Here is a 23,851-nt window from a genome sequence, read left to right as displayed (position 1 = left end):
AGTTTAAATTTTGTAATAATTTGCCTCTTTATTTTCTCTCCATTCTATAGAGTTAAAAATTGGTTGGGTGATAATTCTATCTTGTAGTTTTGTTATTTTGTGTGAGTGTGTCAAGGTTTAGGCTTGAGTGTTTTCTTCCTTGATTTTCCCAGGAGAGTCAACAGCACTATTCTTTTCTTGATGTTGTCAGGTTTTTTTTGGGGGGGGGTATTTTTAATGTTGCTTTTTTTTGCTTTTCTTCTTCCAGATTATTTTTGAGTGATATGTATTTGCCATTCCTATGCAGTCTCTCTTTTGTCCTCTCTTTTATTTCTTTGGTAAGTCTTACCATTGTGAATTTTAGTTTTTCTGTTCTGTCAATTATTTCTGCCATGTAGGTCATAAATTCTGTTTAATAATTATTATTTTAATTTTATCTATCTATCTATCTATCTATCTATCTATCTATCTATCTATCTATCTATCTATTTCTTTGAGGCATTGGCGTTAAGTTACTTGTCCAAGGTCACACAGCTAGGCAAATTATAAAGTGTCTGAGGTGAGATTTGAACTCATGTCCTCCTGATTCCAGGATCGGTTCTCCATCTACTGTGACACCTAGCTGCCCCCCCCAAGTCTTATTTTTTAATTAAACAATCATTCAGGAAAATCCTTCTGTAGTTCCATGCTTTCCTGAGAATCCTCCTTATCAGGGGTTTAAGCATTTTACTTTGTCTTACATTTTTTATTTTTTGATATCTGGATTCTTTTTGCTGATTTGAAGGTCATGTTCCTTCTTTTATTAATATTTTTCCAGTTGGTTTACCCAGTTATTCTCATTTAAGTACCTTGAGTTTTCTTTCTCCTGTGATATTTATTAATTTTATACTTCGCTTTCTTGATATTCCTATTACCTTTTGATTTTTTTCCTTTTGATTATGTGTCTTTCGGGGCTGGACCTCAAAGTGGTGTCAGCTTCCTCCTGAGCTGGGCAATTCATGTTTCACTGACTTTAGTTGCTTCTTCAATTGTGGATTTACACATACTCCAGCATGCTGCTTCAACTTCTTCTATTCTTTAGTTATCTGCATACTGCTGCAGGTGAGAACACTGCTGTCCCATTCTGAGGCACTGGGAGGGTCTTGGGGATAGAATGGAGTTGTGCTGTGAATCAATTGCAAACCTACTTAAGTGTGGTGGTGATGGTGGTGGGTGCTGAATGAGCACTTTAGAATTTAGAGATTAGCTTTCACCTCTAATCGGTTTGTCCTGTTTTATCTCTTTATCTTTGCTTGGTATTCTGGACCAGTGGTACCGAATTCAAATAGATATTCAGGGACTTAGAAAATCACAAATGCATTTTACTTTTGTTTTAATAACATTTTTACTTATTTTGTTAAGCATTTCCCAGTTACATTTTAATCTGGTTGGACCCTGCACTCAAGATTTAAGAGTTTGACACCTTTATCCTAGACAATGGAATAGCTGGATTGCTTTGTCTGTTTTATTGTGCTATCATTTCACAATTTTCCTAAGGATTTAGTCTCTAGTCAAGATTGATTATTGATTATATATTATTGCTGTCCTTTTGGTTATTGATCTGAAGGACAGGGAATCAACATGATACAGTGAAAATGCAATGCACTTGAAGCATTGAACTTAGAGTCAAGTGAAATTAATTGAAATTCCTGCCGCTTACTATCTATGTCATCTTAGAAAAGTTACTTAAATTTTCATCTGCGAAATTAGAACGTTGGAATAGATGACTTCTAAAATTGGTTCTAGGTCAAGAACTATGTGCTTACATTAGAAATATGTTAATCTTTCCTATACTACTCCCTTGTATATGTGATAGATTTATAAATGGGGAAAAAGGCTATAAATAACATCTTTTTATGTCAGAGGTTCTTAATTTGTGACCCACAAACTTTTAAAAATATTTTATAACAATATTTCAATATAATTGATTTTCTTTGTAATCTTTTATATTTTATTTCATGCATCTAGAAGAAGCATTATTCTGTGACAGAATCTATAGTTTAACCAGACTGTCAAAATGCTCCATCACACACACACACACACACACACACACACACACACACACACACACACTCTCTCTCTCTCTCTCTCTCTCTCTCTCTCTCTCTCTCTCTCTCTTTCTTCAGAAATTCCTGTTTTTTTTATATACCATATATACCTGGTTTTATATTATATACCTTGACTTTAGTTGCAAGTGGTATATAAAAGTATTTATTTGACTCTTATACCATGAAAACTTTTTTTATTGCATCCCAGGAACACTGTTCATCATTGGATGTAGACTCCAAATGGTAACAAACAAACCTTTTAGGATTGCTCCCTCCCTCTCTCCCTTTACCCTTTCTTCCCTTCCTTCCCCTCCCTCCTCCTCCCTCCCTTCCCCCTCCCTTCCCCCTCCTTCCCCCTCCCTCCCTTCCCCCTACTTCCCCCTCCCTCCCTTCCCCCTCCTTCCCCCTCCCTCCCTCCTTCCCTTCCCCCTCCTTCCCCCTCCCTCCCTCCTTCCCTTCCCTTTCCTCCCTCCCTCCCTCCTTCCCTTCCCTTTCCTCCTTCCTTCCTTCCTTCCTTCCTTCCTTCCTTCCTTCCTTCCTTCCTTCTCTCCCTTCTCCCTCTCTTCTTCTTTCCTCCTTTTCTCTCATCTTTCTTTCCTTCTTTCCCTTTCTCTTCCTACTTCCTTCTTTCTTTCCCTCCCTCCTTTCAACTTTCTTTTTTATGTTTCCATGCAGGAAGTTCAATGACTATTAATGTCCGATTCCACAACTAATAGTATCAAAGCTTAGACAAGCTCCTGTAGGGTGGAATGAAAAGGAATTATTTTCTCATGGATAAATTTTTTTTAAAATCACTGATAAAATTTTAAAGCATTCAAAATTACTATGGAAGAATCATCAGAATTTTTTTCTTTTTGCTAGATTACATTATTACATTCAAATTTTTTGGAGGAGGGGAACAATTTATTCTTTTATGCATTATTCATTACTATCATTTAGGTTTATTATAGTAATTATTCTTATAAATATTATATAACAATATTATTGTAAATGATGCTTACCTCAAAGAATACTAAAGCAGTATGTAGAAGAGAGGGGAAACAGTATAGGTGTCAGGTCATATCCTATTAGTAATGACAGCATGTCATGATGGTAACATGTGCCATCACTTTCTTCCACTTTAGTCTTCAATTCATTTCAGTAAACATTTATCAAATGATAGCATCTACCCTTAAGAAACATATATTCCCAGGCCTTCAGATTCTACCTGTTTATTTTTGCTTTTAGACTAACCATTAGTAGATGTGAAATTCCTTTCTTGATTCAAGGTTGTAGGTGGAAGCAGGTAGAGAAATGTATTATTTCCTGTAATATGGTAGAAAACATAACTAATTTTATTAAAGTAAAAATCATTTAAGTTATTGAGTAATATAACCCCTTACAGTAATAACTTGTATCCTTTTTTTGTAAGGGAGAATTTAGGGGAAATGCAACCAGTTTTGAGTTTCATTTCTTGAAAACATTTAGAAGTATCTCAAATTCAAAATAAACTTTTTAGTTGATATAAGCATTAATCTTTTGAAAGTTATTTCATTTCTGGGTCTTTTGTTGTTGTTGTTGTTATTAACAGATTGGTAAGGATTGACTATAACCTGTCTAGTCTAATGAAGTACTTAAAAGAATGAAATCATGTTATTTTGCAGATTGAAAAATGGGTATAATTTTAGTGTATAATATTTCTATTTACCACTATTATTTGGACAAAAGAAGTCACCATGGAGTAGCTGATAGAGCTCTGATCTTGAACCCAGATATCTGACATATACTAGCTTTGTGACCTGGGTAAAAGGGTTAGGTTGATATAATAATGCTGAGCTATCCTGATAGAATTTTCTTATCTGTGAGTTCCCTTATTCTAGTTTTTAACCCTATAGTGACAAAGAATCTGTTTTTTTAATTTTCTAAAAGATTCATGACTATTAGTACTCAACCTCTTTAATATTTCTCCTTATGGTATATTTATAGGAAGATATTAAAAGAAAAGGTTGAACAGGATAGGAAGGATAAAGATGGATTGTTATCTGCATCCATGGAAGAGAATACACATTGATGAGATATCCTCCATTAAAGTAAATTGTAGAGACAAAGTAAAACATATCACGAACCTTACTTTTCTGTAGCAATTTACCTCTATTTTCATTTTTAAAGTTTACTTTTTCTTTTCCTTTAAAATAAAATGTTATCAATATGTTTTGTTTTTATATGACCTACATTTCTGTCCTTTCTTACCCTCTCAGAGTGCTCCCATGCCTTATAACTGATAATGAGTAAAAAAGAGAAAAAAAAAAGACATTCAGCAAAACTAACAAATTAAAGAAATATTCTTAGGTTCTATTTCCTATTCACAATCTTTCATAACTTTGCACAAGTCCACAGTGGAGTGAGGCCTTCTCATTTCCTTTGTGCACAAATTTGTATCAGTTTACAGACTCTCTCTCTCTCTCTCTCTCTCTCTCTCTCTCTCTCATATTTCTCTTTGTTTGCCACATTGACTATTTTTTATAACACAGTGACATTTCCTTATATCTATATACCATGGCTTAACCATCTCTAATCATTGGACTTATGTTTTGTTTCTAATTCCTTGTTACTTCAAAAGCCATAAACATTTTGATCTTTGGAGGTCTTCCTTTTTTCATTGACTTCCTTAGGATAAAGATGTAGTAGAATGGTCTTTAAGTCAAAGGGTATGGATAATTTTGTAACTTTCTTTGCATATTTCCAAAATTTCCATAGCTCGCTAGAAGTGTATTAGTGTGTCTATCTTTCTTCAAACCATCCATTATTGTTTATTCACATCTTTTGCAATTTTTGTCAGTGGGATATGATAGTGGGAAATGAAAGCTTTTTTTCACTTGTGTATTCAACTTCAAGTGATACTTCTTTGTCATTACCTTATTTTTTCTTTAAGTCTCCATGGCTATGTCTCATTCATCAAACATCACCTTGCACATTGTAATAATTAATAAGGGATTATTGAATGTAACAGGACACTAGGAGTTTATCTCATATGATTGCCTGATATCTTGTCATTTGATGTTTTGGAGGGACTTGATTATTTTAAAATTCCACTTAAATTGAGTGGTATTAAATCTATGTTTTCATTGTTTAGTTGTTTCAGTTGTGCCTGACTCTTTATGACCCAATTTGGGACTCTCTTGGCAAAGATATTTGAGTGTTTTTTCCCTTCTCATTTTTCCTTTTCCTTTCTAGCTCATTTTATGGAAGAGGAAACTGAGGCAAACAGGATTAAGTGACTTGCCTAGTTAGGATCACATAGCTTGTAAGACCCAGAGACTGGATTTGGAATCGTGATGAAGAGTCTTTCTGACTCCCAATTCCTGAATGCTACTTAGCTGCCTCCAATAAATCTATAAATTACTTCAAAAACACAATATTTAATGTATATTACAATTGTTTATTTGCTGGCTATGTGTAGTATTAAAGTTAAAGATTGGATGAAGCATTTATTAAGGGTTAAATATATTACAGTCACTAAGCTGAATGCATATTACTTAATGTGAAATCATGTTAGCAAACATCCTTGGAAAATTGGGGCTCAGTCTAAAATGTTAAACTTCAACTTTTCATGTCAGATCTCTCCATGCATTGATAATCTTGTTCAGGTATAGCTTTCATTATTTTTTTCCTATTCCTTTTATTTATCCAGGGGAGTGTTTTACACACACACACACACACACACACACACACACACACACACACACGGATTACCTTGAAGCTCTGAATTTGTTTTGATTATGTATTTTTCTTCCACAGTTTTGGCAAGCGTTCTGCAGGAAGTTTTAGGCGTGGCTGTGAATGCATTGTTTTAGAACCATCTGAAATGATTGTGGTAAGTATTTTCTTGTGTGATTTCTTTTCCAAAACATTAAATTCCTCTAACAAACTTAGTTTAAAAAAATGTTTGTTCCTATTCCAAGTAGAATTTTTTTTGAATGACTTAATAATACTTTATATTATGTAACTTTGAATGTGATTGTGAATAATTATTTCATTTTAAGATTGTGAGGAATTGGATAGTTGTACTTATTTGGGGGCTTCAGTTAAAGAGCCAAGAAAACAAATTGCTAAGAATTCTGTTTCTCAAGCCTTCTGTATCAAACCTTAGTGTGCCTTTTAACTGAAATTTGGCAAGAATCTTTGAATTGCATTATTCCAAATGCTGATTGAGATGAGAGGTGGAAATTGTAAATGAGTAATATAATAGACCTCCTGAAAGCAAATATTAGATGTAAGTAACTTTGCCTTTTTCTTTCTGTTTTTTAATTTAAAGGAGATCAAGGGACTTTTAAAGATTGGATTATATGGACCAAAGTACTCTGATAAAGTCTAATTTACTAGATTAAAAAAATGGCAAAAACAGAAAACAACAGGGAATATGGATAGAAATGACTTTGTCCTAATTTTTTCCTTTGTAAAGTTTCCATATTTAAGTATATAGTTTGTTTTTTCTATAACAGTGATTGATAATATAATATTGCTCTGATTTTTTTTCAGTCATTATCAAAGTGTATAGGTAGGCAATAGACACCTGATGCATAGACGGATATATAATTTTTTTCATGCTTCTACTTTAAAATTAATTGATGATCTTTTAAAATTGATGTTTGTCCAAATTTTTATTGTGTTTTGTTGTCTAGATCTAGGCAGATTTCTTCACAGAGATTTAGAGTCCCACTACTTGTTATGGTAGAAGAATTTTTATAATTATGAGATCTTGTTCATTACAAGCATATTTTAAAGTTGATGAAAATTTCCCCTTATAAAATTTCTTTTGATTTCCTTGTCAATGAGAAAGTGTTGCCAGAGGTTTAAGAGAGAGGTTATTGGCACTGCCACAGTAATTTCCAGGGTCAGTCTCACCTTCTGTTGGAGATTTTGGAACCTAACAACATCATTTTTGGAACTCCCCAAAGAATTTTTAAAAATCCTGTTTAGCATTCCATATCTGCCTCCTTTGACTTAGAAGTTTTGCTATAAAAGAAGCCTTGGAACATAAACTTGTATTCTAAACTATTGGATATCCAAAAAGGCCAGTTCATCTATTGACATAGTTATTGTAGAAGCAAATAGAATTTCAAGCTATTATGCCTTTTAAAGTTAACTACTTCTTCCATTAATCTTTCTAAATTATTCTAAAGGAAGAGTAACTTTGAAAAAATAAATATCGGCAATTACAGAAAAAATGAAATTATGCATTAGATTATGAAGAAAACTTTAAATAATCTACCAAATTCCATTTGTTAAATTTGTCTTTTTTGGGGATTTAGGAATTTTTGCAATTGACTCATGGTAGATCAACTTCCTGTGCTTTGGTTATTAGAAAGTTGCTGTTCCCTTAGTCAATAAGCTGCTATATGTCTTCTGATCTCTTTCTCATGTAATTCAGTACAAAGACAAGTTAAACTATTCTTGGCCTTGGAATTGCAGGAAGTTCATAGCTAACCACATTTTCCAAAGTGGAACTGAAAATGCCCCCTTCATAAATTAAATATCAGGAAGAAGCACTTAGTTTCAGAGGAGTCCCAGTACACTGGAGGTTTGTCTAGAAAATAAGTCTGCACATGGCTTCAAGCAAAGGAATATGGATCATCTGTTGAAATTGAACATGATCCATAGGTTTTTATCAATGGAAGGAGGCTCAGATGTGTGTTTTCAGAGAAATATATGTCTTTCATTTGCTCTTTAGGTGGACTATATGGATGAGAATGAAGAATATTTTCAGCGCCAAGCTTCTCATCGTCAGTCTAGAAGGAGATTTAGGAAAATTAACCAGAAAGGTGAAAGACAAACAATCATTGACACTGTGGATCCTTATCCTGTTGGAAAGCCACCTTTACCTAGAGGGTATCATACGGTAAGCTACTAAAATTTCTTTGATCAGAACTAGAATTTTGCTTTTTAGATTGTTGAGGAAATTGATATTTAAGAGATACATTTTAAATGTGGTAGTGTTGGTAGTACTATGTAAATCTACAAGATTGATTTTTGCTTTGGGGAAGGAAAATCATAATATCAATGAATCTGTAACTTAAAATACAGGATATTTCTTTGCCCTTGTTTTAGTAAAATGCCTTTCATATTGAAAAGTACTTTTCAAAAAATAAGTTTTGTCTTATTTTTGCTTCTCAGTGGGTTTTTTTAAACTAGTCATTACTATTATTTGATGTCTTATACATTTTGCTTACAAACTATGTATATGAAAATGGTTGATTACTATATAATCCTTTGCCTCCAGTTTTGTTTGTAAAGAACATTTGGCTCTTAAAATGAAAATAAAAGCAAAAGATGGTGAAAAATGTCTCTTTCTTAAACCAATAGAGGCATATACTGATGGATCAGTCTCCATGATGATTTAAATAATTTCTAAGTCTCCTTAGAAGACAGACTTTTGAAGAAACTGAGCCACAGAGAAATTCAGTGGTTTGCCCAAGAACATAATTTAGTCAGTGGCAGAACCTGAATTAGAATCTTGGTCACTTGATTCCTCTTTTTTGGTTGTTTTTATTACTGCTTCATTCACTTTTCTGTGATTATTGTCAACTAAAATGGCATATAAAATACCATTAACTGAATAGCCTTTGTTTCTCACAGTTAGTTTCCTTAGTCATTTGAACACACACACACACACTCTGTGTGTGTATATGTGTGTGTATATATATATATATGTATACATGTATATGCATATTGATATAAAAGGTCATACCTGACTTAATTTTTATTGTTCCCCCATTTAACTCATTCATAACTTTCCCCCTTTTCCTGTGGATGAATGTGACTATAAATGAGTATGTTATTGGACTTAAAGTCTTGACATTGATTCATCACATTAATTAATTAATTGATATTAAATATGGTATTTTATACCAACACCATGTATTTTGTTAACTGATAGAAATAGCCTTCAGATTTTCATTCTTAGTGCAGTCCTGATCATCAACTCTCCCTCCACCTACTCTTAATTTAGCATGTATTTCATAGTTGAGTCATTTTATTTTGCTCTTTTGGATAGAGTTTCTTTTTTATTCACCACAAAGTCAGCTTTGTTTGGTTGGGAGGGTTGGTATTAGAAATCTGTGAAAGGTTTTTTTGTTGTCAAATCTCTGGCAAAGAGAAAATGATGTATTCACTGCCATTCTAGCATGAAAGCCATAGGAAGTCTGTACACCATGATCATGTTCTATAACTTTGTAAAATGTCATTATCATAACAAAATTTCCTGTTACTAAAAGTCCATAATGTGTCATTCAGTCAATCAAGCTGTTATTAAGTACTTATTTGTTGCCAAGTCCTTTGCTAAGTAATAGGGTGAAGATCCTAAAACAGTCCCTGCCCTCAAGGAACTTAAATTCTGATGGAGTAGACAACATAAATGTAAATAGATACATATGGAGTGAATACTTTGAATTGACTTTCCAAATATGCCCAGATGTGAGAGTGATTCAATGAGATCGTATATCTCTCTTCAATGAAAAAAGTACCAGATTTAAAGCCAGAGGATCAGGGTTCAAGTTCTGACTCTCGCACTTACTATCTTTTTTGTCCTTGGGCAAGTCAGGTAATCTCTCTTTCAGTTTCTCTAACTGTAAAAATTAAGGGGTTGAAATAATGTCAGAGGATTCTTAATTTCTTTAAACAAGATTTTATGATTCTGCTTTCAAAATGAAATTTTATTTCCCTTTTAGGGGAAAAAATTTTTCTCAAGGCCAATATTTTGCCACCTTCTTCCATCCCACTGTTTCTAGTTAGAAATATTGTATTTTTAGGAATGTCTCCATTTTTTATTGTACTTCCCAACATACTGTTTTAAAGACAGTAAGAGAAATCTTTGTTTTTAGGTTGATTAAAATTATAAAATGATTACAAATGTCTGATGTGTTAGTTCTTATGTTGTTTGAATTATGAAAAGAGCTATTGGTGGAAACAATTATAAACTTGTTCATGTTAAAGCAATAGATTGAAACTTACTTTTATATTATATCTATAGCTCCCAATCTGTGTGAATTCATTGTTAACTACACACTATTAGGTTCTTTTTAATTAAATAAAACAAATCTCAGCACTAAGAAGAAAAAATATTTTATCTATAGTATACTAGCATGTAGGGTAAAATAAGTAGTGAAACTATTCAGCCTTCCCAAGAAATGAGCCAATATGAATAACATTTAACAGGTACATTGTACCTTTAAGAAAGTCTGGTAGAGGTTAGCAAGGAAGAGAGGAATTTATCCAATTGGATTGCATGATCACGTTCCACAAATACTTTAATTCTAAATTCATTGCTATTGCATGGCATATATGGCACATTATGCATAGAACATATAAACATACAGTCAACTGATGGGGAGGTGGTGATCTTAGACCATTCTTAACCTAATTTTAACATTATCTTCATTTTTGGCAAATGTACTATAGCATGTCTGATAATATTCATCTTTTCCTTTCCTCCTTTATGGCACTCATTTCATTTTGGCTCAAAGGAATGCACTAAATCTCAGGTATCGTAATTTGTGTGTGGTCCTCTAACACTAACCCTTTACTTGTAAGTTTGCAGTGTAACTAATGAATTCATAATACTGATGTGCCTAAGTGAATTATGCTTTGTCTCTTTGTATTTTTAAGTTATTTTGCCTGGCTTAGAGGTAATGCTTAAAGCTTTCTAAGTATAAGTATTAAGACTTAATGAAAGCATGGGCTTTCTGCTTTATCTCTTTCATACCTCCATAATACTGGTCACAAACACAGTAGATGCTCAGGGAACCTTAGTGATAAATTCCCTTACATAGAATTATGAATTTTCTTATATTGAGGGCTTGTCAAAATCTTTGATAGTTATTATAGCTAAAATTAAGCTTTGTTCAGGAGGGAGACATAATTCCTAACACTCTCTTCAGAATGTATAGCATTAAAATTGACTGTAGTGTTGAATCCATGTATTCAGGTGTTTAACTCTATGGGCATATCCAGGAGAAGGCATGTTTCTCCTTGAGAATGAAGTTTTCAAAACCATTAAAAATATTTTCGTGTATTCCTTTAAAGACATTTCTCCCCTTATCTATTGTTTTTATTCCTCCAGTTCAGATATAGATTCAGGGATTTTTACAAATCTAATTGAATTGAGGGAAAAGTTAAAAGATAACACAAATATTCAGTTTTCTTTAATCATTGTATTTAAAAGTAGCAAGAAGTGAAGACCTTTATAGTCACAAAGTCTGATTGAAAAATTAAAGAACAAGCAGGATTTGAGTACAATTTGTATTGTAATCAAATTGCAAATCATTGTTAATGATTTAGGGTCTATCTTTTCATCTTCCAAATTTCATAGTGTGTATGTCTGAGGTATATGTGAACCCAAATGGGATTATATTGGTGAGTCACATACAGGACCCTTTGGATGAAAAAAAATGAAATATGTGTCTAATAAAATTCATTATAATTCTTTATTTTAACCAGACGTTCTTGTGTTCTTATTTTAGTTTGCAGATTTTTGAATCAGTTCTTGACACAGAGCACTTGGATACATACATATATATATATATATATATATATATATATATATATATAATGAGCTTGGTTAATAGTTTTATTATTTTGCCATTATTGTTCAAATGTGCAGTAATCATAGAACAATCTATAAGTCTGTTTGAAGTCATGGGGCAAAATGCTTTTTTATAGTGTCCCAAATTGATGTAACTAATAAAATAATTTGGTTTTATATCTTTTAAAATTGCATATGGAAAAATAATTTAATTCTTAGCATTTTAAGGGTCCTTCACCCATAAATATAATCAATTTAACAATAACTTTGTTGCTCATCTGAAGCACTTGTTGGATTCTGTAAAACATAATGTGATGGTTGTGTGGTTGAGCCTTAGTAGTGAAGAAGATGGATTTATATCCTGTCAGCATTATTTCTGAATTTTTAAAACATAATATTTGAGATATTGGTCATTTAATATGGAATTAGTGAGTTTTGAAATGAATGTTTATGTTGTAAGAAATGTTTATGTAGGAAGTAAGCTTTCTAAAATTAAGTTTTAGAAGAAATATTTTTAAGAAAACTATTTCTACGTATGGAGAAAGTAGTAAACATAATAAAATTGTTAACATCAAAACATTTTTATAACTTGAAATAATTCTGGTTTAATCCACTTTCTATTTTACATTGTGGTTCAATTTAAAGTACAGATCTGTTTCCTTTTGCCATACTCATTTAAACATGTCTTAAAATTAGGTATTTTGTAATCTCTGAAAAATGTAAATATTTTCATGATAATATGGGAGTCCTAGTATTCATTAATTTTTTTTTTTGAGTAAGCTTTTCCAAAGAGAAGGGAAGTGATGCTGGTATTTACCAGTGGTTTCCAAAATTTAGTCTGGAGTTCCCCAAGGAAATTTCATGACTTTTTGAGGATTTCATGAGATAAGATTTTTTATAACACTGCTAAAAAAATTATTGGAAATATTAATGAACATCCCCCCCAAATAAAACCTCTTTTGTGATGAGGGTCTTTAATAATTTAAAGACAATAAAAGGGTCCTGAGACCATGCATGGGCCATGCATGCATATCTTTAAAATGCATTGAAAATAATATAAACTTGCTTTCATCATGATTCTCTTCTCTGATGAGTAAGAGTTTCCATCAGTACACAGTAATTTAAATAGGATGGGTCACAATTTTTTGGCTCTAAGTTTTTATTTGTGTCATTATAGATTTAGTTTGGTTAAATGAGGCAGCATAATGCAATAATTTCCAATAATTTTTCCCTTAACTTCCTTTAAACTATAACCAAACAAAATATATTGTGACATTTCTGATGGCTTGGAATATGTGTATGTGGTAATTATTTAATTTTTAAGGTTTAAGAATTTTTAGCATGATTTACACATAAAAGGTGATATAATAAAATTAGGTGAGCATGAAAAAATTTACTTCAGATTCATGAATAAAAGAATCTATTGACCAAACAAGAGATAGAGAAGCATGGAGAATTAAAATAAATAATTTTGATTCCTTTAATTTTTAAAAGTTTTGCATAAACAAAACTAATGTTGACAAAATTAGAAAGGAAAGCAGAAAACTAGGGAAAATTTTTAGAACAAGTTTCTCTGATTAAGGCCTCCTTTCTCAAATATAAAGGGAATGAGTCAAATTTATAAAAATATTAGTTGTTTCCCAATTGGTATATGATTATATGTAATATAAACTGGCAGTTTCTGGATGATAAAATCATTACTATCTATTGTCATATAAAAATGCTCTAAATCTCTATTGATTAGAGAAGTGCAAATTGAAGTCTCTTACCTATCTTATTGGCTAACATGTCAGAGAAGGAAAATAACAAATACTGGAGGGATTGTGAGAAAAGAGGGACATTAATGTTCTGTTGGTGAAGTTGTGAACTGGTTGAACCATCTGGAGAACAATTTGGAAATATGTTCAAATGACTATGAAACTAATTCTTTTTGTGGTGGCAAAGAATTGGAAAGTGAAGGAATGCCCATCTTGGAAAATAGCTAAAGAAGTTATATGATGGTGATGGAACACTATTGTACTATAAAAATGAGTAGAATAGTTATAGAAAAATCTTTTTTTTTTTTTTTTTTAGGTTTTTTCCAAGGCAAATGGGGTTAAGTGGCTTGCCCAAGGCCACACAGCTAGGTAATTATTAAGTGTCTGAGATCAGATTTGAACTCAGGTACTCCTGACTCCAGGGCTGGTGCCTTATCCACTGCACCACCTAGCTGCCCCTAGAAAAATCTTGAAAGACTTAAATGAACTGATGCAAAATGAGGTTAAATAGAATCAGGAGAACTCCTTACAGAGTAATGACAATATTGTAGCAGTATTGATCTACTATGAATTGCTTAACTACTTTGATCAATACAGTGATCCAAGACAATTCCAAAGAACTTATGATGGAAACTGCCAGGCACTTCCAGAGAGAAAAAAATTTAAGGTCTGAGTATAGAGTGAAATTTTTTTCACTTTTTTCTCTGGTTAATAGTGAAATGTTTTGCTTAATTTCACATTTCTTATCTTCTTAATGAATGATGGATCATAAGGAAGGGAAAGAATTTGGAGCTTAAAATTGTAAACAAGCACTAAAATTAAATAAATAAATAATAACTTTGCTTTTTTTGGAAAATAATTTTTGCCATGAAATCCTTATGAGAACCATAGATATAGAATTTAGGAGTTAAAATCAAAAGAGTTTGAACCCTACCAAGTTTGGATCTTACTTTTAACACTTAAATAACTCTGTGTGTGTGTGTGTGTGTGTGTGTGTGTGTGTGTGTGCATGCACGTGTGCGCGTGTGTTGGTAAGAGAGAGACAGAAAAAACAAGACAATCCTCAAGCAGTTATTTAACCTATTTAGTCATGTGTTCTCATTTTTAAAACAGAGATAATATCTATAGGTCTTAGCTCATAGTGTTGCCGAAAAAAATCAAATGACTTCTTGCATATCAAATAATGTTTCACCCTAAAGCCATATACTTTAGTTATTGTTTAGTTGTGCCCCATCCTACTAAGAGTCCATTATTCTTCTGATAAACTCAACTTACTGTTAGTTGATAGTACAGGTTAATGGAAAAAATAAAAGTTGGTTAATTAGATTTTGATGATGGCACTGGGGCTTGGTGTTAGCTAAGAAGTATAGAAGTTAGCAAGTCCAATTTCGAGATTGAAATATTTCTGTTCAGGTAAGGGGAAAGGAAAAAAGATGAGCACTGGCACTTTATAATCAGAAAGCAGGTAAATGTAACTTTGGAGATTGAAATAGAAATACATAACATCTTCCAGCTCTGAATATATGGAGCTATGAAAATCAGATAAGTAGTTGGGGTGAGAGGTCCATTGTTTAATTAACTAGGCAAGGAAATATCAAGTGATAAAGGTAGAGAATTAATTCAAACTTAGGTTTAATACTTCTTAATTAGTTGAAGCTGATCCTTGTCTGGTGTCTAGCTATTTATATTTCACCTAGGTTGAAACCAACCCTGAGCAGAACTGGCCTTGCTGTGTCATACTACTCTTTGATAATATATTGTGGAAGTCATTGTGAGTAGAAAAGTCTGAGAGCTGCTGAGGGTGAAGGAAAACTTAAGGGGGAGGAAGGTCATATAAAAGGAACATTTTACTCTACTATTTTTCCTCAAGAGAAAGACACCCATAATTTGTATTTGTTTCCTTCCCTCCCTTTCTTTAATTCAGTTTAGTTCAAATTAACAAATATTTTTTAAATAAGAAGTTATATTGTTGGAGTTCAGTTCAGAATATAAAATCCAAGTGGAATTTAAGAGTATTGGATTTTGCAGCTTTCCAAATAGTTTCTTAGATTTTAACTCAAGTACTGTTACTTTATGATTTAGAATGTATACTCCACATGTCAAAACTAAGTCTAGTCTTCCCCCTGTTATTTCCCCCACTCATCACTCCCCCCCTTCACTTATCACAACTTCCACCATTGTCATTTCTAATTGATTAATGCAATTCAAAGTTAGATGTGAATTATTGATTGCCTTAGCATTTCTTGGAGACATCAAATGAAACAGTTAAATAGAAAAATGTATAAGCAGGAAATTTTTGAATAGCAGGGAATTAAAATGAGTATTGTTAAATAGTATATATATGACCTCTCATGTGCAAGCTGTCCCTGTCCCATAGTGTTTAGAAGAGTCATTGATTGGGACAGGGAGTTTGATTGCAAATATTTGAAATTCAATATTAATAACAATATTGATGCCAATACTAATGTCAGTGCATGAGTAACAATCCCAATCCTAATACATCTGCCACTATTCTTGCAATTTGTAACCATAGAGTTACCTATAGCACTGAAAGTTAACTCTGCTATTTTATGTCACAGGGTCTTGAATCCAGCTTTTTCTGTCTCTAAGACAATTCCCTATCCCATAATTCATAGTGCTTATCAAATATACACATACAATTTTAATGAAAACAATCTACAAGTCAAATGAATTGTATATAAAAATGAGCAATTTAGAATTTCAGAGGAGAGAGAGAGAGAGAGAGAGAGAGCGAGAGCGAGAGAGAGAGAGAGCGAGCGTGCGCAAGGTCATTGTCAAATGTTTCTCCAAGAAGAAATGGGATTGGGGCGGCTAGGTGGCATAGTGGATAAAGCACCGGCCCTGGAGTCAGGAGTACCTAGCTGTGTGGCCTTGGGCAAGCCACTTAACCCCATTTACCTCGCAAAAACCTAAAAAAAAAAAAAAGAAGTGGGATTTTGTCTTAGGACTAGAATTAGAAGGAAAGGAAAGAGACGTGTATGTGTGTGTGTGTATGTGTGTGTACACACATGAGCCCATGTACTTGTGCACTTGTGTGGAGATATTCCAAATACACTGAATAGCTTAGTCTAGGAAAAAAGAGGTTTAGATTGCAATAAAAAATGAGTAAAAAAATTAATGGTGTTGGTTTTATAGGCTCTTTTTCTTCTATCTTGGACCGCAAGCAGATCATGTACCTTCAATAGCTTCAATACAATTATAACTGACTTATCTCAAACCTTCTCTGGCCCTCTCCCAACCCAGTTTTCCTACATACTGTTGCAGATTAACATTTTTTTAATAAAGATTTTATTTATTTTGAGTTTTACAATTTTCCCCTGATCTTACTTCACTCCCCCCCCACAGAAGGCAGTTAGTCAGTCTTTACATTGTTTCCATGGTATACATTGATCCAAATTGAATGTGATGAGAGAGAAATCATATCCTTAAGGAAGAAACATAAAAAGATAAAAGGTTTTTTTCCCCTAAATTAAAGGTAATAGTCCTTGGTCTTTGTTCAAACTCCACAGTTCTTTCTCTGGATACAGATGGTATTCTCCATTGCGGAGAGCCCCAAATTTTCCCTGATTGTTGCACTGATGGAATGAGCAAGTCCATCAAGGTTGATCATCACCCCCATGTTGCTGTTAGGGTGTACAATGTTTTTCTGATTCTGCTCATTTCATTCAATATCAGTCCATGAAAATCCCTCCAGGCTTCCCTGAATACCTGTCCCTCCTGGTTTCTAATAGAACAGTAGTGTTCCATGACATACGTATACCACAGTTTGCTAAACCATTCCCCAATTGAAGGACATTTACTTGATTTCTAATTCTTTAAACAGGGCTTCCATGAATATTTTTGTACAAGTGATGTTTTTACCCTTTTTCATCATCTCTTCAGGGTATAGAACCAGTGGTGGTATTGCTGGATTGAAGGGTATGCACATTTTTGTTGCCCTTTGGACGTAGTTCCAAATTTCTCTCCAGGCAGGTTGGATGAGTTCATAGCTCCACCAACAGTGTAATAATGTCCCAGATTTCCCATATCCCTACCAACAATGATCATTATCTTTTCTGATCATATTGGCCAGTCTGAGAGGTGTGAGGTGGTACCTCAGAGAAGCTTTAATTTGCATTTCTCTAATAAGTACTGATTTAGAGCAATTTTTCATATGACTACAGATTGCTTTGATCTCCTCATCTGTAAATTGGCTTTGCATATCCTTTGACCATTTGTCAATTGAGGAATGGCTTTTTTAAAAATGTGACTCAGTTCTCTGTATATTTTAGAAATGAGTCCTTTATCAGAAATATTAGATTGTTTCCTCCAGTTTACTACATTTCTTTTGATCTTGGTTACATTGGTTTTATCTGTGCAAAAGCTTTTTAATTTAATGTAATCAAAATCATCGAATTTGTTTTTAGTAATGTTCTCCATCTCCTCCTTAGTCATAAACTACTTCACTTTCCATAGATCTGACTGGTAAACTAGTCCTTGATCTTATAATTTGCTTATAGTATTGTTTTTTACGTTTAAATCCTGTATCCATTTGGATCTTATCTTTGTAAAGGGTTTGAGGTGTTGGTCTAATCTAAGTTTCTTCCATACTAACTTCCAATTTTCCCAGCAGTTTTTATCAAAGAGAGAGTTTTTATCCCAATAGCTGGACTCTTTGGGTTTATCAAACAGCAGATTACTATAATTGTTTCCTGCTATTGCACCTAGTCTATTCCACTGGTCCACCACTCTATTACTTAGCTGATACCAGACTGTTTTGATGACTGATGATTTATAATATAATTTTAGATCAGGTAGAGCAAAGCCAACTTCTTTTTGTTGCCAATTAATCTTGAAGCAACTCTTTCATCATAGCACTTCATCTGTGATATTTTTTTTAATTTAAGGCAATGGGGTTAAGTGACTCTACCAAGGTCACACAGCTAGGCAATTATTAAGCGTCTGAGGCTGGATTTGAACTCAAGTACTCCTGACTCCAGGGCTGGTGCTCTATCCACTACACCACCTAGCTGCCCTCATCTGTGATATTCTTACTGGTGATCCTTTGCTTTAAAAATAAAATCCAAGCTCTTTAGGCTGATGTTGAATGTTCTTTTGAAATCCCAGCTTTGTTATGTACTTATTGTGTGAACTTAGGCAAACCCCCTTCATCTTACTGAGCCATAGCTTACTATTATATGAAATGTGGATAATAATATCCTAAATTCATAGCATTATTGAATCAAAGAAAATACTGAACTTACAGAATAAATGTATGCTACTGTCACTATCTCAACCTAACCTTCCTTTCTTGGACAATCTTCTCATCTAGGATGTTCTTATTTGACCCATTTATTCTGAATAAGCTGCTGGTTTCCTTTTGATGGGAGTTTTCCCATCTTACTTGACCCACAATATTCCTTCATCCCTAGATGTTCTCCTCCTCTATTTCTGTCTTTCATAGACATGGACATTTTTCCTTCTCCAAGAAGACTTACTAGTTCCATTTATCCCATATGGATGTCATCTCAAATGAATAATATAACTTAATCACAGATTCAGATCAACAAATAAATAGGAAAGATAAGTTATACCTCCTGCTTTGTTGGCATATATTGTTATTTACTTCTATTAATTTGCTTTTTTGTCTATGAAAATGGGAGTCATTTATGATGTTTCTTTAGTATCCCCACTAGTGCTTAGGACATATTCCTAAGCCACAATTTGTGCCCTTTTGGGGGGATGAAGCAAAACCCAAATCCTAATTGAATTGGTTTAGTGTTAAGAATTTGATGTAAGAATTCAGAGCCAATAAAAAATATTTTGATAAATAAAAGCAAATCATTTGTTTACCTTCAGCAGAGTTAGATTTCTATTTTTAGTATCCTTGTGACCTTAGGAAAGACTCTCCCTCTCTACATCTCAGTTTCCTCATCTGTGAACTGAGGAGGTTAAAATGGCATTGCATGGTTTAAAGAGCCCTGGGTTTCTATATAGAGGACCTGGACTCAGAATCTCAGTCTTTTTGACCTTGACCAAATTGTTGTCCCTCAGTTTCCTTTCTTTAAAAATAAGTAGACTGTATTAGATGGCTTTGAAGTTCCCTTCTGACTCTAAATCTCTGATTCCAACACTAAATAAGTTCAAAGGATGTTTTCCAGCTGTTAACAGTACAGAAATTCTATGATAAGATAGTAGATTATGGGGAAGATGTGGTACAAGTCGTGAAAAATGTTCTGAGAATCAGAGGACCTAGCATATCCTTATTTCTTACTGAATTTATGATTTTTAGGGGCAACTAGGTAGTGTAGTGGTTAGGGCAATGGCCCTGGAGTCAGTTCAAATCTTGCCTCAGGCACTTGATGCTGTGTGACCTTGAGCCAGTCAACCCCATGGCCCCACTAAAAAAAAAAATAATTCTAACAAATGATTGTTCTTCACTTTGTAAAGTAGAAAGAGCAGATGAAAGATTCAAGATATCTAAATTTAAGCTATATTTCTTCTATTTACTATTCACTGTGTAACTTTGGGAAATTTACTTAAACTTTCTAGACTTCATTTCTCTCATTTATAAAATGAAGGAATTGGAATAGAAGGTACTCAAAGTACCTTCTAATTCTAATAATTTGAATTTAGTTGTTGTATGAATGAATTTGCCAATTATATAGTTCTTGTTCAATTGAACACAAGCTCTCTGAAGGCAGGAAGCAATATATTAATTTCTTAATCTCAACTATATAGTTGGACTTAATCAATGTGTATTGAGTTAATTTGTTGAATTTCAGTCATATTATTAACTTCTCTAATTTCCTTCAAGTCCCAGCTAAAATTCCACCATCCATGGGAAACCTTCCAAATCCCTTTAGTGCTTTTACTTTTTTGATTATTTACTATTTTATTCTTACATAACTTGTTTGTATTGTTGTTTGCATGCTGTATGTCATCTGTTCCATTAGACTGAGCTCCTTGATGGCAGGGACTATGTTTTGACCTTTATTTATATCCCCAAAACTTAACACAAGGACTTATACATAGTCAGTGCTTAATAAATATAAATTGAATGGCTTTTTTGTCAGAAGCACGAATACACTTAAATAAGCATGTGATTATAGCTTAGTATTCATGTATATACTTTAGTTTTGCAGTGTCTGTTTTTTATTTTTTTATTCATTTTTCCAGAAAGGGAGACTTTGGTTTAGTGGAAGGATCACTGGACTTGCATTTTTTCTCTTGACTTTTCCACTAATAGTGTTATCTTGGATAAGTCATGATATCCCTTTGTAGCAGCTTTAGTTTTAACATTTGATATATTTCTATGGCTAAGTAGATATGTATATGTAGTGTGGATCCTGACTAAAAGGGGCATAATTCCCTGCAAACTAGTAAGAGTTGATTGTCAAAGGTGAGATATGTATTGTTTGGTGTTTTGTTTTGTTTTTTTAAAAGTAAAGGTTTGAGGACAAGTCAGAGGACATTCATAACAAATGCCTGTACTGGAAGGAGATGTTTCTTGCATTCCAAATAGAGTACTGAAGTATTCTATTTGGAATGCAAATTCTTTCAAAGAGCAGCATCCTGTCCTTCTCTACCCATAAGAGGCAGTTTTCTTCATTCTCCTTTACCTAGACCATGTGCATTTCAAAACCTGGTCCCCTGTGGAAAGCTCCTTGAACAATAGGTGGATGTACAATAGGTGGATGTACAATACTGTAGCATTTGTGCTGCAATTTCTGGCAAAATACAGCTGGTTAAAGCTGCTGCGGTCGGCTTAATCTCCTTGGTTTTTTGGGGGGGCTGTATCTCTGTCTTGCTGTTATGTTAAGGTATTTATGCTGCTATGCTTTGTTAGGCTATGGGAGATGACTTAATTGAAATATAAATCAGGAGAGCATTTAAAATAATCCAAACCAAAAAAAAAAAATTTGGGAGGGTGGAGATTTTTTTCTCTCTCTATTAACAGCATGTAGCTAGCTGCAAATTCATGCAAGGCAGGGCAGAATGATATGCAGTGTGCTGTTTACCCAAGTTTCAGCTTCTGTTGGAGGAGGTCTATTTTTATATATTACATCATCCCTGCTGCAGAACCCGGGTGTCCACTGGGATTTACTGTTCTTTCATTCCCTTTGGAAAGAAAGCTTGCATTGATGTCATTATTGGACCCATCTTTCGGTTGCACTTGGAAATTGAAAGTAATAAGGGTGTTGTATAGCGAGTCATGCAATATTTCAGGCAATTTATTTGTCAGAAAGATCACTGCCAGTTTTGGTCCTGCTTCTAATTTGTGAACACTGATAGCTCTTCTATGCCAGTCTATGTTTTTAAAAATCTTTATTGAGCAAAATTTAGCTTTTAGGCTCAACAACAGGGACGTTAAAAAATTGTCTTATAACTCTGATCTTAATTTTATTATATTGTTTTTTCATGAAATTTAGCAAATTTCCATGGCAATTGATATAAGTAAATCATTTATTAAAGCAAAAATTTGCTCATTTGAAGGGAATAATAGCTTATTTTCTTCCATTGCCCTTTTAAGATTAAGAATAAATTGCAAATTGATAATTTCAAAATTCAAAGTTATTTTTCTACTTGTTTTAAATTTAAAGTTAAAATTTGACTTTATTTTCTCTTAGCCAGATGGCATTCTGGATTTATAGAACAAAGTGTTGTGTAATATTTTTTGCTGATATATGAATTATGTTAAAGGGAGAGATATTTTAGCTTTTTAATTCAAGTGATCTGAATATTTCCATAAAAGGCAATGCAAATGTATGTATATAGATTATTTTTTGAAAATCTTTATGATCACAAGCAAGTTTTGTCTTATTAGTGAAATTATAGTTCACCTAAAAATGCTTAGTTCTCCTTTAAGAGGCCATCTCATTTGCTTAGCTGGAAGTATCATCCATTTCATAAACAGGGTACATAGACTCTTTTGTAATGACTGGGTTCAAGCAGAATCTCATAAAGAATAATGTCAAAATTTATACAAAGTTGCTAGCCTGTTTCTTATTACTGAGCTATCTCTATGAAAGGTAACAATTAAAGTGGTTATGGAATTAGTAAAGAATGTGGATTTTTCCCTCACGTTTCCTCTTTGGAGTGCAAAGAAGTTAGTGATGCTGCTAGGGTGGTGGTGGCTAAAATGTCAGGAAAGCTGTTTTAGCAGGGTGGGACTAAGGCAGGAGAGGGGTGCTGAATGGGACTTTGGGGGAGAATCATTTGTGGGTTTCAGGAAATGGGGAAGAGTCTTCATAATATGATAGTTATAAAGGGGTAAAGGAGGTAATGAAAAAAGTGGAGTGGGAGAGAATAGAAAGCAGAGACAGAATGAACATATGAATGAATGAGTGAATTCAGGTTTGATTTGGGTAAAATAAAAGATTTCAAGAGTGTTTTGTTGCTGCAAGCCCTAAAAGGCACTTTAGGATTAGAGAAGAAATTTCTTGAGTGTACTTAACAATTTTATTTTGGAATTAAATTGTTCTATATTTAATTTTATTTGCCATTCTTTTATTTTGATTTCTTTCCATCAGACATCATCTAATGAAATGTTTTGAACCTAAAATATTATGGTGACCTGAGTAGGCAGAGATTCCTGAAGAAGTACTTTCCAAAGACTCCACTTAATCTTTATTAACCAACTTTGAGCTCATCATTGCAGCCCAAATGGAATATAAAATCTACTTATACAGCATTTACACCAATAGAGCTGGTCTTTGCCAGTGCCTCCCATTCCAAGAGAACTTCCTGAAACTTTCCTTGCTTGGACTATGCTTATTCTTTATTCCTTTTTTCCTGTTTTCCTCAGGAAGATCAGAACTAAGCAACTGATAACTCTTGGGATACCTCTAGTCAGATTGAGCAAATGCTGAAGTAGGTTTTGTCTATCAGCTCAATCTTATGTAAAGCATGTGAATATACTATCGTGAGTTTGGTCATGAAGTAACTATCCAAATACTTTTAGTTCATGGACTGGGTCACCAAACTTTACTGTTTCAGCAGCAGGATCTGTGTAAGACTTGTGTGAGGGAAAGGAAAGCCTAATCAGTTTTAACTTGCAACTTTTTTTTTTAATAAACGGGATAGAGGATAAAAATGAATCAATTTTTGCTGGTCAGCACCTTCTCTGCATTGCAGAAGGTGATCTATAACAGAGATTTTAAGTGATATATATCAAATATAGCACTTGAACACCAGGTGGGCCTATGCCATGTTGCCTTATGTGTATATGTTTTTTGTTTTTTGTTTTTAGGTTTTTACAAGGCAATGGGATTAAGTGGCTTGCCCATGGCCACACAGCTAGGCAATTATTAAGTGTTTGAGGCTGGATTTGAACTCAGGTACTCCTGACTCCAGGGCTGGTGCTCTATCTACTGTGCCGCCCAGCCGCCCCTATTGCCTTATGTTTTTAATCTGTTCTATAGCAAAAGTGAATCCTTGAATCTTGCTTAAATACTGAAGCCTGAATG

At 33.5% G+C, this 23,851-nt stretch overlaps 1 protein-coding gene across 10 annotated transcripts in view; it reads left to right on the top strand.

Annotated features, from left to right (window-relative positions):
• The window catches only part of RAPGEF2 (Rap guanine nucleotide exchange factor 2), a 313,685-nt gene that overhangs the window by 162,998 nt on the left and 126,836 nt on the right, over positions 1 to 23,851 (top strand). For 7 of the 10 annotated variants that reach the window (XM_074229033.1, XM_074229038.1, XM_074229034.1 and 4 more), the window contains exons 5-7: positions 5,844 to 5,919; positions 7,777 to 7,944; positions 10,568 to 10,585. In XM_074229033.1, coding sequence (XP_074085134.1) covers positions 5,844 to 5,919; positions 7,777 to 7,944; positions 10,568 to 10,585 — 262 coding nt within the window. The remainder of the gene's footprint in view (positions 1 to 5,843; positions 5,920 to 7,776; positions 7,945 to 10,567; positions 10,586 to 23,851) is intronic. The other 3 variants (XM_074229032.1, XM_074229036.1, XM_074229040.1) reach the window with 1 other exon arrangement.

Source organism: Macrotis lagotis, chromosome 3 (genome assembly GCF_037893015.1).
Source record: "Macrotis lagotis isolate mMagLag1 chromosome 3, bilby.v1.9.chrom.fasta, whole genome shotgun sequence".
In the NCBI taxonomy this organism is placed as follows: domain Eukaryota; kingdom Metazoa; phylum Chordata; class Mammalia; order Peramelemorphia; family Peramelidae; genus Macrotis; species Macrotis lagotis.
The sequence above is the reverse complement of the archived record's forward strand: the minus strand, read 5'-3'. Positions and strand labels throughout refer to the sequence as shown.